The sequence below is a fragment of the Strix uralensis genome, chromosome 5 (genome assembly GCF_047716275.1).
Source record: "Strix uralensis isolate ZFMK-TIS-50842 chromosome 5, bStrUra1, whole genome shotgun sequence".
NCBI classification, from domain to species: Eukaryota; Metazoa; Chordata; class Aves; order Strigiformes; family Strigidae; genus Strix; species Strix uralensis.
The window spans coordinates 70,541,734-70,557,369 of NC_133976.1; the positions used below are offsets into that span (position 1 = coordinate 70,541,734).

The 15,636-nt window shown below is 43.5% G+C and overlaps 1 protein-coding gene across 1 annotated transcript; it reads left to right on the forward strand.

Moving 5' to 3' along the window:
- The first annotated feature begins 8,219 nt into the window (after positions 1-8,219).
- Positions 8,220-15,407, forward strand: LOC141944148 (poly(A) polymerase gamma-like). The gene is made up of 4 exons (XM_074870257.1): positions 8,220-8,399; positions 13,856-13,929; positions 15,046-15,157; positions 15,388-15,407. The coding sequence occupies exons 1-4, from the start codon at positions 8,225-8,227 to the stop codon at positions 15,405-15,407; spliced, it is 381 nt and encodes a 126-aa protein (XP_074726358.1). The 5' UTR covers positions 8,220-8,224.
- The last annotated feature ends 229 nt before the right edge of the window (positions 15,408-15,636 follow it).

The following is a 15,636-nucleotide window of genomic DNA, read 5'->3' on the forward strand; positions in this document are numbered from 1 at the left end:
CAACTCCTACTGCATCAATTTTCAGTCATCTCAGAAAACAATAACACAGTACATCTGAAAGCTTCACAGCAATCTTCTCTCCGAACACCTCCCTTTCATTACATTGCTGCAGACAGCAGGCAAAAGAAGGAAGATCTTTCAGACTAAAATGACATTTATTAATAGAAAAAGACCAAATATACACTACTTAAGAGGAACCAGGTGGGTGAAAGTACAATAAAGACATAAATGTGACTGCTAGATATACAGTAAGAACTGTGAGCTCCCACAGACTGTGGGCTTCTTTGCACAATTGCCATTGTCGTCTTTTCTCACAGCATAAAGAAAACTTTGAAAAAAAAAAAAAGAGTAAGTTCATAAAAGAGTAAGTTCATTTATACCACCTGGAAATCCTTTGTATTTCAGTAGACTTGAGGTACCTGAGAATGAACCCCTGTATTCAGCTGCTCAAAACCCGTCAGTGTTTCCCCCACACCCTGGAACACCCATCCCAGGCAGTATATTCCTGAAGGCAGCCCCTGAACTGCCTTATTTACAAGCAGTTGTCACGAACACCACGCTCATCTCTCTCACTGTTCATTTTTGTTCCCCTCTCGCTCTTGCTTTCTATTCTCTCACTCAAGCTTTACCTGTAGCTGAGAGAATACATAATAGATGTGTTAGAACAACTTTAACATCATTGGAAGCACTTTCATATTTGTATGTGATGTTGATACTGTCCCACACATTTGTCTGCCAGTCTTCAAGGCAAAAATGACTGACTATGCATAACCACACGTACAAACACTGATATGCGAGACGTCCTAAAGGATACTCACATAAACTACAGAATTGTAAGAACTTTGTTCTGTAACGCTCATCTTTTCCAAATATTTCAGCCCATTACTTGTCATTCTCCTTTGCTTCATCTTCTCTTCTTTTTCAGTTAGATTTTTTTAAAAAAAAAAAAAATACTTGTTTATGGAGAAAGTCAGCATTACTTCCTTGCTTACCTTGCACGTGTCAATTCCCTGACTGGGCAACTGATCAAAAGAAAAGAACAATTATTTGTGGTTTACTTTATCAACTACAACAAAGAAGCCCCGTGACCAATGCCCCAAGCTGGAGATGCCAAAACCACAAAGCGCTCTAAAAGAAGATGAGATCTAGCTATGTCTGTGCTCTTTTTTTTCAGCTCCTCTCCAACTACTCTAAATTACATTTTTGCTTCAGAAGAATATGGTGGTAGGCTTTAGTTAATTTTAAGTCTTTTTTTTCCTCTCAATCTGAAGGTATAAATACAGTGGAAAAGCCAAAACAGCATTTATGTCACACTATGTCTTTCAAAGCTCTCACCCCCTTCATCATTCTGTAATATGGTTCATGTAACCCCCGTGAGTTGCCCCTTCCTAATTACCCAGGAAGAACAGCACAAATACACAAATAGCAGATGGGAAGCCCAGAATGGAAGCAAGCATACAGAGAACATCAGGAAAGTGTCTTTATCTTTCCATTTCTCCCTCCCCATTTCAGTGTAAGGACTATGGGAACACACAGACTATGGGAAAATAGTGACTGTGAACAAACAGCAGCACAACAAACAGCATTGTCCTTGGTCAGCTCCATGAGACAGCAGGTCTCCACAAGAGCACAGCTCCACCCAGACAACGGTTATCCATGTTTGGATGCACTGCCTAGCCACACTGCCATCAAAGGAGCAACTATTAAAAGGATCAATATCATTTACTTGCGTTTTATGTTAGAGCAGAATTATTTATTATTTGGTTTATGTTATTTTTTGTTTCCCTTCAAACAATGGGCCCTGTCAAGAACAGGTTAAAACCAATCACACCTACACAACCTCCCTAGAGCCTTGCCAGCTAAAGGGGTGAGCTTCTGCCTCCTCAAGCACAGGAGACCACTAGATGAAGCTGGCCAGCTCAGAGTTCCCTGCTATGGGCTCAATATTTTTTGACAGATGCTAAGTTTCCACATGAAGCTGAACATCATGCTATCATGCAAAAAGGCGAGAAAAAACTTCAGCAAGGTCATACTACAAAGCTAATGGATATGAACATTTCTCCCCGTTCTCACACAGAACTGAGGTGTTTCAGTAATTATCAGTATTCATTCCTCTCTTTAGAGCTTCCCTGCAAGCAATCAGAACTAGATGCGATCTCTGCACAAAATCAATGAATTAATGACAAAGACTCCTCAGCATAACACCACGTAGTGCATCGGCGGTATTAAGATCAGGCTTTAATGCCCAAAACCAGTCTCACAGCCATGTTCGAGCCATAATGGAACTAGAACAAATACCAGTGCTACACAACATCAGCTGTCCAAGGAGTTGGGTCCCCACCCAAAATAAAACTAAAGAACAACACAAAGATTAAACAGGTTAATTCTCTTCCTTTATCAATAGAAAAATAAGTGTTTCTTCTCTCTATTCAAAGCTATTCATAAAGAAACAACACATTCATCTGTAGAAACTTCCATTCAGGTCAGAGAAAACCCTTTCTAAACATTAACAAGTCACACCTCTTCAGCACTTCCTATAAAATAAATATTACCTATAAAATGAAGGTAGTATTGTAAATTTAAAAAAAAAACAAAACAAAACACAAAAACAGAACAGAAAAACAAACAGAAAAACTACAGGAGGCATATCCCATTGAATTTGGGCAGTACCTTCCTAGCAACTATTTCTGACCCAACACCTACCACAAAAGGCTTTTTCCTTCTTCAGGTGTTCGCTAGCAGAAATCACTGCTCTTCTAATTTAAGATTGTTTCTCCAGAACAAGTGCACTTTCCACTCAACTTTCTCCCCCAAAAGGAAACACCTTAATGGTAAACTGCAGTGGCCAAGAATTTTACATGTGGAATACCCCTGGAGGGACCAGAGTTCAAATCAAATCTTTACAGAACCAAAAGATCTAGGCTGCCTATAGGAGATGCAGACACTTCAGAGGGACACTCAAACTCACCACCTTAGTTTTCCCCTTCAAGTGAAACCCCAAGAAATTGAAGAAACCTGTGATCCATACGCCAGCTGCTTATCCAAGCACCAGCACACACAGACCTTGCTAAGCAGACCCTTTGCTTGCGCTCAGCTATCAAGCATCTCGGGCCCTGTCTGCACTTCCACATCAGTGAATATCCCCAACATACTGGTGCTATGTCTGATGGCTGCTGGTGGAATCAAAGGAGGCTCCTCTTCTGAGGTCAGAGAAGATTGGGATATGGACAAAAACAAGTAAAGAAGAAAAGCCAGTGGTGGATTTGGACATGGATGCGACAAATACACAGCATAGTGCTTACACAGCTGGAAAAGCAAAACAGGCCTCAACACCCTCTGCTATCATCTCACTAGTTCCTAGACACTGTACCCCACTCCCCCATGGCAGAGTAGCAGAGTCCTTTAGCTGATGGGCTCAGCTAAGCCAAGCAGAGAACAGCTAGAAATAACACTGCCAAGTGATGAGAACTGGCTGTAAATTCAAACACCATTTTGATTCATTAATCTCCAACAGCTAAAGACAAACCTAAAGCAAAATCAACATGATTGTAGACTAAGCACTCATATCCTGGGGCTATTTTTCAGCCTGCTGAGAGAGAATGAACTGATCAGAGACACACACTTCATTGAGAGCAGCCAGATTAGTGCTGCTTCAGCAAGTCTACAGTTAGTGCCCATTAACTAACCTGTTTTAGAAGCTGGTAACACCAGAATTAACCTTAGCTTCAATTTGAACTGAAACCTGTCCACCTCCTGATGATACTGCACCTGCCCTACAAGCCAGTGCAAGTTTATGTCTAGTGTTTCGGTGGTGGTGTCCCAGTGATGAGCTGTGACTCATTGCCCATTAAGGGGCACAAGCTTTCAAGACTTCCCTGGGACAGCAGCAGAGCAGAGGTACTGTTTTGCTGGCTCAGCATACAGTGGCCAGTTGAAATCCTACCAGGTGACTGCAGGGAAGCCAGGAGCCCACTACAACTGGCAGCACGAGGAGCTGAGAGCCATCAGCAGCAAGCCAGCCGAGAAAGACACAGACCAACACCACAGTCCCAGAGTCACAGCCACCAAGGCAAGCCCAGTGTTTCAGCAGCAACAGTCTGCACCAACTTAATATGAATGGTTTATGCATTCACATTTCTGAGTAGCTTGTTAGGTCACCAATACCAACATTCGATAGAATTATGTCCCTTAAGTAAATTGATGACATGCAAAGATAAAGGGAAAAAAAGCAAGCCACAAGCAAACAACTAAAAAAAAAAATATCCACCTTCAACCACCATTTGTTTAAATCCATCCATCTGAAATCTGTCTTCAGCAGCCCCACCTTCTACTGTTCACTGTTATCTCTCACCATATACCTGCCCACATAATGCGATATATCAGCAAATCTTGAGAACATTTACTACAAAATTCAGCTTTCCAGTATTGAATTCCATGTTATTTTTAGCTGATATTCTTCAGGGCCTACATGCATATATACAAGTTATTGCTGACAAAAATCTCTCTCTAGTGAAATATGGTACATTACACAGATAAGATCCTCCACATTTGTAAGAAAAATCCAAAGTCTGAAGAAAATTATTTTGATAAGTTTTTCTCTGTTCTGGGGATAATATTTGAATATCACACCAATATTTTCTCTGTAGCAGTTTCACAGTTTCAGTCAGATTTTGTATGTTGATGCAGAAAGGTTCAGGTACAGTAGTTGGTACATAACTTTTCATCCATATACAAAAAGTTCCTCAAAACTGCCTTCAAAAATCTGTTTAAAGTTTCACTCTCCTTTAATCATTACATTTTAATAGTCTAACACTCTAACAAGAGTCATGAAGCACTCTGTCAAATAAAATACAATAAATGTCCTTCTGGACAAAGTTTTTCTTTTTAATGGCTTCCAACACAATTCATCTGAGAAAAAGCTACAAGGTAAGAAAACGACAGACTAAAATATCACACTTTTTCCATTCACATCAGCACATTGCTTATTGTTAGCATTGTTGTATGACTCCAGCAACACACTCCCTCATAAGTATCAGCCCCTCAGAGACACCCCACTTAGTAAAAGAACTATCTCCAAACAAACACAGACAGCCAACAGTGCCAGAAGGTCAGCTGGTAGATGGGACAGGTGTTAAAGCCCAGATCTGAGCATGTAATCTTCCCCATACCCCTAAAACACAGAGTTCAGTCTGTGACACAGGCATCATGAAAATACTGGACTGTGGTAAGATTAATGTGCATCCCTCTATGGATAAGAGCTGATCCAATAAAGCTAATAGTCGTATTCTCCCCATCAGAAAACCTCCAAGCTATCTCACCAACACAGAAACTCTAAGTACTTCACTAGAATTCGCATTCATCTACGCGGTTACAGGTGTGCCTGTGTACAACTATGACAGGCACACACACACACCTAGCTGTACACATTTCACAATGCACAGAATTGCAGGAGGAGAATACAAGCAGAGAAACCGTAGAGAGAGATTATAAGCTTTCTTAAATCAACTGATATACTGGAAAAGGATGCAAGTTTTTGGGTACACTGTAAACCAATCTAAATCCAGACTGCTGTCTGTCATCCCACCTCTCCACTTCCACAGCTGTGTCTGTGGCTCTGCTTCTCCCCTGCACCACCAGCAGCTTTCAGGAGCCTGCACATACTCCAACAGTCAGGAAACAGATCTAGCTCAACACCAATTCAGCACAGACTCTGAGCAAAAGCAGAAAAATCACCTCAGCCTGGGTTAGACCGGTTTAATTGCCACAGAACTACTCTATGAAAATACAGTTTAAGTAAGCGAGAAGGATCTGATCTGTGTAAGGTACAGGATTTACCTTGGGGATATTGAAAGAAACCATCTCATCCTCTTCTCTCCTCACAACATGTTCTTTCTTCTTCCCTTGGGTCAATATTTCTGATCACAGAGCCACATGATCACACACTTGAACTGACTTATCGAGTCAAAATTGACACAGCAAAGACTTAAATTGAAAAGAGTAACCTAAACAATTTACAGGAATTGTGCACTGAGCAGAAAGCTCGTTACCCACTTGGAACAGACAAGCAAAGTTTGGAAGGGGGGGAAAACAGGACAAGATTGCCACCTTCTGCTGAAAAGGGACAGGCATTTCCAAGCAAATATCCCCTGAGGAACACAGGGGCAGCAGCTGAAAAGGGGGAAGAAACGACGACAGCAAAGTCCATAGCGAGTACATAAGACAACTTCTTTCAGCCAGCAATCAGCATTTAGACTGTTGGATTTTAGAAGTTTATCAAACACATGCTCTCCCAGAAGTGTTTTCTAAAACACATCACCCTACCATTAACTGTGCAGACAAGATTAAAATACAAGATGCATGTATGAAAACACACAGCCCATGTATTTATAAAGCCCATCTCCATAAAATCAGTGATACCCTCTAACAGACTAAAAGTATTCAGGTATCACCTCATTTACATTACAGAGAATATTTATTCCTTTAGAACGTACCAGCAACTTCCAAAACTAAGCAAACAAACCCAAAACACACACCCCCCATCCTATATGATTCTAAGAACACAGATTTCACTTTTTCAATATGCTACCTGGATAACACATATGCACACCAAAAAGAGAGCCCCAACTAACAACATTTAATTGGGTTTTGGGCATTTCTATAACCCAAGCACTACACAGAACTGTTTTAAAGTTAATAGAATACACACAGCAGAAGAAAGCATTACCTTGAAACAAACTCTTCCCAAATTCTACACATTCTGAAACATAACAGGTTTTAATCACTGCTACATGGTGGAAGCGATGTAGATGAAATGCAACAGCCACATCTTAGAAAGAATGTTACGTAAATAGCTGGCAAAAAACGGAAGAACCTTGTTTTCTAGGAAAATATATTACTCACAGAGTAGCCAACCCAATCTGTCTCCTCAGTTCTGTCTTTCAGGAAACACTCTCAAATAAAGAAAGAGAACACTGGAAACTAGAGTTCATAAACTCAAGCAAAAGAGCAGAAACACTATTGAATTAGTGCTCTCATCGCATTTCAGAACTTTTTTTTTTCCCCCGCTATTTGAGCTCTAGTCACTGTAAGAATCACGACCTGACCACCTCCCTTCAACCATCACTAACAGCCCTTGTTTCTCAGGCACCCACTGCCTCTTCTCTTCAGTAGTTTACCTGATTGAAACAATCAAGATAAGCTTGATTAGTCTCCATTTCCATTTAACATTAGAATTGCACCTGAGGAGAAACTTCTGTGCTTGAAGACCTGTTAATTTTCTCCCAGAAGTTGTAGGTGATTTAAAGACAGGTATCACCTCTCCATTAAAAACCTTCCATCCCATCTGTAGGCAAATACACCTAGCCTTGCAATACCAAAGCACGCAGCAGAAACTCATTTGGCTAATTAGCCATCTCAACTTGGAAAAAATAAAGGCCAGTGTTTTCCTCACACCAAATAGATGGTATCAACTTGAGAGAAAAGCACAGGAAGCAGCATACAAACAACAGTTGTCCTGATTCTAGGATCACAGCAGTGTTGTGAGGATCATAAAGTGTTAAAAGCCACGATGACCTTCTGCAAATAAAAAGGGCATGACCAGAGGTTTAAAAAAACTCTCAAGAAATTTGCTTGAAAACTTTTTTTTTTCTTTTTTGGCTTTACCACCACAACTTCTTACAGAAGCATCTGATTTTCAAAGACTTTGGAATGTTAGCACAAGTACTGTCACACAAATATTCAACAAATAAATCAAGTCATTTTTAAATTTCCATAGCATGAAGGTATTTGATTAGGGTAGATAAGTCTGTCCTGCTAAAAGTACCTTTGTGTCTGAACAGCAAACGCTGCTTTTGTTCTGTTTGATGAAACTTCAGGAGAAAAGTTCAGTTTGGGTTTCTTCAAAGTATCTTGCAAGAGAAAAATCTATTCTCCTTCAACAAAGGCCCTACAGACAGACGACCCAGAAAAGTACAGAAGTGATGTACGTGCTAATCTCAGAGAAAGGCTCTGATACGACAAGACATCAAGGCAGTTGGGAAGCAAGCTTTTTTCCAAAGATGTATTCGACTTTACAAAAGCATTATGGTTTTACCTTAAACTTCTCTGCAGGCTGGGATGTTAGCGGGGCACTGTCATCTAAACGCCGCGGAGCAGAGCAGCCTCAGGGTATTTTGGCAGCTTTAGGATCCGGCTGGTGATGGACTCTGTCGGCCCAAAACGCCACATGGCACCGAGCTGTGGGGAGTGCTCGAAACCATCTGCCGCCGTTAACCGCGTGCGCGAAGGGCTCCCGGTACCAGCCGAAGTCACAGAACCATCCGGGTTGGAACAGACCTTGAAGATCATCTCGTCCAGCCATCAGTCAAGCGACACTTGTCCGGCTCCTCGGCACCACCGAGGTGAGAACGAGCGGACAGGAGGGTGATGGGCTCTTCTCCTCTCTCCCCTCTCGGAGCGGAGGGCGGCCTGTCCCCGGGAACGTCCACCGGCTGGAGCAGGGACAGGGCTGCTGGGGGGGCCGCCTTTGGCGGGCCCCGCCCGCGAGCAGCTCGGCCCGGCCCGGCCCCGCTGTAAGGGCTCCCTCAGCGCCGGGCTCCCCCCGCCTCACCTGCCCGCGCCCTCCCTCCTGCGAGGCGGGGAGCAGCGCGGGCACCCTCCGGCTCGGGCCACGGGAACACCCGCCCGGCACGGGCGCGCCTCAGCCCGTTCCCGTGACCGGCCCCGGCCCCGCCGGTCCGGCGAGCGCGGCCCGTCAGTCCCGCTGAGGGCGGGGTGGATCCGCCGCCAACAGCCGCCGCCGGCAGCGGCGGGTCCGCGCCCTGAAGGAGAGGGGCGGGGGGGCGGCGGCGGCGCGTCTGCCCGAGGGGTTTTTCCCGCGCAGCCCCGTGAGGGGCCTGGCGGGGCCCTGGGGGGAACCTGCCTCCCGCCGGGGAAAGCTCCTCTCCAGAAGAACTGCCCGGCCTCTGCCAGGGGCAGGCAGGGAGCGGGCGCGGCTGGAGGCTCTGGGGCTCAGCCCCGGGGGTCGCAGCCCCTGGTTTTGGGGCGGTTCTGGGGGCGGCTCTGGGCTGGGCTCGGCTCCGCGCTGGGGTGTCCCGGCACCCTCACAGCGGCCTGGCTGGCTGCGGGCTGCCGCCGGCTGAGGCTTTATGCTGGCATGAGGGTACGTATCCACCTTAATGTGGCTTTCTCTGAGTGTTCCTGATCAGGTTACTGTGCGGGGGATAATTTTGCAAGCTCACTCAATACCCCAGTTTTTTTCCTGAGAAGTGAGGGTTGACAATTGGAAATGGATGCTGAAAAGACTTCTAAAAGTAGCTGAACTGCTGGGCCGGTTTTGCTGGGGCTGTCTAAGCAAAGTGAAGTTCATCTCCTTTCCCTTTCCCCTTCCAGCCGGTGTATCTTGAACCTGCGGCAGTAAATCAAGGGGTAACACACAAGTATTCTTTCCGAGTAACTGCTCTGCCCGTGGGGCGACACTGATGAGCAATCTTTAGTTTGTAGGTCAGGCTGCATTTGATTCTGTGCTTGTTTGTCACTGCCCTGGAGTCGTTCAGGGAAGAGCTGGTTACTGAGTGTGCAGTGCTAGTTCGTACTCGTTGTTGACCTTGACCTTTGGGCTTCTGCACATTTTGTCTTGAATAATGCTTTTTCAGTAGCAGTCTAGCTGCCGTCTAGCAGTTCCTGTCTCCTCGGTGAATTCTGTTCCAAGCTCCTTGTTTTCATGATGCCTGGGTCAATCCCAGCGTTTCTGCATCCTGCTGCATTAATTTCTGTAGTCATTTGCTTTGGGTGGAAGAGTCAGGATGGTTCCACTGTAAAAATGTGCAGATGGGGTCAGAGTTGGGCTTTGCTAAGGTTTGCACAGAAAATGGGTTATATTGCACTTCCCCTTAGTTCATTTGTATGGTTGAAGCATAATTCTTCATCTAAGCTGAAGCAGGAGATTGCTTTGGAATGTTTCTTATGCCAGCAGATCTTTGATCAACAAACCAAGAATCAACAGCTTGTATGGATTTTAAAACCCTTCACAGCTGTATTGGGTCTGTGTGTAGCAGGGGAGGGGCTCCTGTGAGTGACTCTTTATAAGGGGGTGTAGTGATAGGATGAGGGGTAATGGTTTAAACTGAAAAGAGGGCAGATTTGGGTTTGATGTAAGGAAGAAATGCTTCCCTGTGAGGGTGGTGAGGCCCTGGCACAAGTTGCCCAGAGAAGCTGTGGACCCTTCAAGGCCAGGCTGGACAGGGCTTTGGGCAACCTGGGCTAGTGGAAGGTGTCCCTGCCCATGGCAGGGAGATGGGACTGGATGGTCTTTAAGGTCCATTCCAGCCCAAACCATTCTATGATACTGTGACTAACCCATGTAATATTTGAGGCTGTCTGTCTGTGAAGTAGAAAAAGAGCCAGTTTGAATAATGGCATCGTTAATCCCTTTAGCCTTAGGGTCTGCATGTGGACTCTGACCAGCGTGATGAGTTGTACAGACCTTTTAATGTGTCTCTCCCCCTTTTGCTACTGGTGTTTCTGTAGAGACCCTTGATCCGTTAAGTACAGTGCTTCCCTCCTGTCCCGCTCTTTTCTCTCCTGGTTTCAGCTGGTAATGTAAAGTAGGGTTTCTTCTCCATTTTTGCCTTTCTAAAGCAAGGGTTCTGTGGTGTAAAGAAAATGTGAATGCTGCCTTTAATTTAATGTTGTCCTGTCCTGTCAGTCCTGTGCTGCTTCTGATGGCAAATAAGTCTAAACATGGAGGGCAAACGGAGGGTTGGAGGCACAAATTATGCCTTGCTGTAACTGGAGTTCCAGGGGCTCCAAACCCAGGTGCCTGGTGTCCCGCCCAGCCTAACTGGGCAGTGAGCTAGCTAAGCCAGGTTTGAGCACCCTCTGCATACGGAGCTTAACTTGTGCCGCTTTATATGCTGAGAGACGTCTCTTGGGTTTAGACCGAACAGATGTATGTAGAGCTAAGCCTCTGAACTCTAAAAATTGAACACTGTGTTAAGTGCATGAGGCTCTCCTAGCAAAATTAGCTGCAGATTGGTTGATATTTTCATTCATACTCTTCCATAAACAAAAACAAGGCGATGCTGAATTTACTGCATCAACTCTTTAACAGACCGCTTGGTTATATGTCCTTCCTCTACAATCAGCTACAATGCCCTTCCAGAATCGGAAGCACAGCAAATACATTTAACTAGAAGAAGCCAGTGTTAAATGGTCTTATTCAATGTTAGCAGGAAGCTGATGGGAATATCCTTAAATGAAAACTGATACGAAACTGAAATGTGTCCAAAACTTCTGCTGTATGTAGTGTCACCCTTGGTGGATTTCAAACCTTTTCATTTCCTGGTGACCAGTTCTAACTGTCCAGAGCAATGCAAATAAGTTGTATTAAGATGGCAGCAACTTAGATCTTTTCTTACATCCACAGATATTTTTGAAAAAGTAGTTGTGACTTATAAGTTAGATCAAGTTATCTAAAAATCATAAGCAGGACAATTTTTTTCTCATTTATATTAATGCTGGGTAAAAGAACAGACATTGATTTGGAAACCTGTAAACTGAAGGGGGATATCTGGCATATTGAAATATCAAATCTGGGATATTGAAAGACGGGGAAGAACTGAATCACAGGTATAAGAAGACTGTCAAATTTGTTAACCTCTTGGGTTTTTAGGGCAAACTTATGAGTTTTCTTTACAGGCTGGTTGTTCTTGGTAATCTGAATCACTTAGTCAACGAATGGATTTCAGAACTTGGTGAGAGCAAGGGAACGCTTTTTTCTATGTTCTAATCAAAACAGCTGAAGCCTTTTTATTTCTTTCAGAGGCCATACTACTAGGATTTATGTTGAAGTTCAACCTTTAACTTTTCTTCTTGAGTAGAGCTGTAGTAACTGCCATTGAAATAAGGTATAAAAGATACTTCAGACCAAGATCTTGAAGTCTTTGGGGCACTGAATAAATGGGTGAAGTGGCTCTATCAGTTGACTTGCAGCAGTTAACAAAGGTGAGTTAGATGGTCAATGGCACTAATGGTGCCCCAAACAGCCTACAGCACCCAATCTAGTTTGAAATGGTTACACTAGACTTGCCCTTTGTATAGCTCTTAGATTGTGTTAATTTACATGTGTCTGCTGTGGGGAAGACTAATAATGGGTCTTAATTTCTGTAAATTAATGAAAGGACTGCTAAGTTACTTTTTTTTTTTTTTGAGTTGCAAGCACTCACTTCAGAAAAACTGTAGCAGTCTATTAGACTAACGACTCAGTAGGGAGTGAGAAGACATTGTTTATGGAGGGTGTTGTAGTCTTTCTAAAAAACTCTGCTGCCTGAACTTGCACATAGATCAATGTGTATCTTCTAAAGTAAACTCTTCTACCCACAGAATCTTCCCCCTTCAGCAGTAGCAGATGTTGGTGGCAAAATATTTACATTTGGATCTTACTGGCTGGGAGTACACACTAAAGGTGGAACTTTCATTGTCTGGTGATAGTTCTGATGTTTGAAAGTGACTTCCAACAATAACAGAAGAAATGGAGTCTCTTTGCAGGTGCTGACAGAGATGCTGTTTCTGTTGCTCCTAGACATGTAGAAAGATCTTTTCAGTCATTCTTTGAAAAACCAAAACGTCAGGAGAAAATAAAAAACCCTAAGAGCGATTGAGCTCTCTCCTTGCTAATTGTGCAACTTCTACAAAAAGAATATTCATGGTAAGACTCATATTGGTAGTGGATGTCTTACAAGCCAAAATTTAAAAAGCAATTGTTTCTGAGCACCTTCTAAAATACTGTTTCCTGCAGCATGAGAAGTCAAGCTTTTGGTTCCTTTCCCAGTGACTGTACATCACATCTGAATCTTTGTGGTACACTTCTCCCCTGCCCGTGGTTTGAGAATGAGTCAGCTGTATCAGAAAGCAAGGTTGTCCCTAGGAGCCTTGCTTTAATCTTAGGTCTAGTGAGGGGCTTGGAAATAAGGTAATGGCATGCAGGAAAGGAAGGGGCAGCCTGGAAACTAAGGCAGTTGAAGGTGATGTGGAAAGGCTCTGTCAGCGCCTTTGCCGTGCTGTCCCTCTGGATGTACTTTAGAACCTCTAGTTCATTCTCCCCTGGTCATGTTCCTCTCTGCCCACTCAGCCTGAGACGTTGCGGAAGGGACGCACGCTGTCAGCTTTACATAGAGTTAATAGGGGCTGCGCTGTGAACGTATAAAACTGCTTTGTAAAATCACCCTCGGGTGATGTATTGCACACCTTGTGTGTGAAACTGAGCTCCTGAGAAGTGTTTCTCTTAGCCTGGTCTTCCTCATGCAGACATTTTGAAAGACTTCATGTGCACAGCGAATGAGCCTTTGCTGGAATGACTGTCACCTGAGAACAGACTCTCAGTGGGCTGTGCACAGTTCTGACAAGGGGTCTACAACACTGAAAACTGTCCCATAAGGTATCCGACAGCCCCTCAGGCATTGCAGAAAATCAAAAAAGGAAGGCTAGTGCGCACTGTCCGATGTGGACAGAACTTTTTAGATTTCTCTGGATGTTAACCAGTAGAAGGAGAGCTACAGAAATCTCTTCCTTTTCTTCCTCACTGCCAAGGTAAGTACCTTACAAGCACTGACACTGATGGCTCATTGTGCACTGTTGGTTCATTACAACACAGGATCAGCCTCTCAATCTCTTGGCTAAGTAACTTTTTAAAGCCAGTATTAGTACCGTATTAGTGCCATACTGCTTGCAGCTTACTAACAATTTTTTTGGTTCGGAAGCAACTCAGTCTGTATACTAAGTAGTTCAGCAGTGTAAATTCTGTAGTTTATCACAGTTTAGGAAGAACATGAAAGTAACAAAAAATATTTTCTTACAGAGTCATCCGCTCCTTTACAGGCAGTTGAAGATGGTTATGTACCAGTTGTCAAGTTTGAGTTTGATGGCGTTGAGGTAAGCGTTTTGCTTTTTTTCTTTAAGTGAGAAATATTTTTTTCTTCCTTTGGAATAGGATAACTTCTCCAGGGACCTGTGACCATGCTATTTTACAAGGTTATTGGTACCTTAGAGTGTACTTGGGAAACTGTAATTAAACGGCCTGACCACAGCCTATCCCAGGAGAAGACGCTGCAGTAAAATGGGAGCTGATAGGAAAATAAGCCCCCAGGAAGCCTGGCAGGCCTGGGAACGTCAGGGCCGCCTCTTTCTAAACCTGTGCTGTAGAGCAGGGTAGTGTGCTTGAACAGCACTTACCTCACAAGGACTGTGCAGAGTGGGAGTAGAGGCAGTGTCCTTGCTAACTCCTCCCAGCTCTGACAAGCTGGCTTTCTACAGAGGGATGGGTATGGTGTAGTTCACTGTGTGAATCACATCAGCAGACTAAATGCTTTGTTGCAAATCAAAAATGAAGTGGTCATGAGACAAGCAATCTGGAAAATGACAAGTAGAAGTACTCATGTGACTCCTGCCTGGGTTTGTCAGCTGCAGGAATCCTTGTATCTTGACTGCCTCTTATACAGTGAATGGAGACCTGCGTGCTGTAGTACCTAAGCAAGTTATTGCTTGGTGTCACTCGCATGAAGACACTTATTTCGTGACCTTCTTGTGGGCTTTGTCTGGTGCAGACATTCACAGAATAACTTTCTTGCCTCAGACTGTGCTATAAACCAGATGCTTCAGGGTCAAGAGGGCTTACTGCATAGAGAAAATGCTCTCTCCTTCGCTGAAGTACAGCTGAGGTGGTTGAACTTACGTCTTAATTCTATGATTAATTTTAAGTTCCCTTTTAATGGAAATTCTAAGTTTAGAGGAATCTTTTTCAACCTAAAAACCCCTTCCTTTCTGTAGCTTAAAAAGAGGGGGGGATATAATGAAGGTTTTGTAAATAAAATATGGAACTTCTAGCAATTTTCTTGAGTTTTTTGGCAAATAAATCTCTTGGGAGATGTATCTGTAGTCACATAGTTCTAAATACAGATGTTAACCACTCTTTTTTTAGACTTGACTAACTGTCCCCGACTAGTGTGCTGTTTCCAAACAGTGCAGCTGACGCTTTTTTTCCTCTTTAAGATCGATCTGGTGTTTACAAGACTGTCTGTGCAAGCTGTTTCTGATAATCTTGGTCTCAGAGATGACTGGCATCTGAGAAGCCTGGATACAAGATGTATATGGAGCTTAAATGGTGAGCATATTTACACATCTTTAAAAAGAAAGTGTTACTGAAATTGGTATAGAATGCACATTAGCTCCAGTTTCTGTACAAGGTGCATAAACTGATCTCCTGTGTACTTGAGATCTGAGGAGGTGGCGAGTGGGCTTAAATTTAGATGTTTCAAGGAGTTGTGTGTTTAGATAGACCTGTATTTCATGTTTCTTGGATCAGGGTGTGTGCACTGTTCCAGTTTGCCACAGAGACTGCTTCAGATGAATAGGCAGAGCACTTGGTGGAGAAGAATGTGTGGTAGTTCATAAAAAAAAAATAAAGATATTTAAAATACCTGAAGCCTAACTTGCTCATTGTTTAGCAGGGACTGGTTGAATTGTTCCTGGCTGTCGAAAGAAACCTGGCTTTCAGAATCCTCTAGAAAGGCCTTATTAAAAATGGTTGGCGATAGTCTATAAACTATGATAAAGCTGTTGAGGGCACCAGTTACCTGAAGG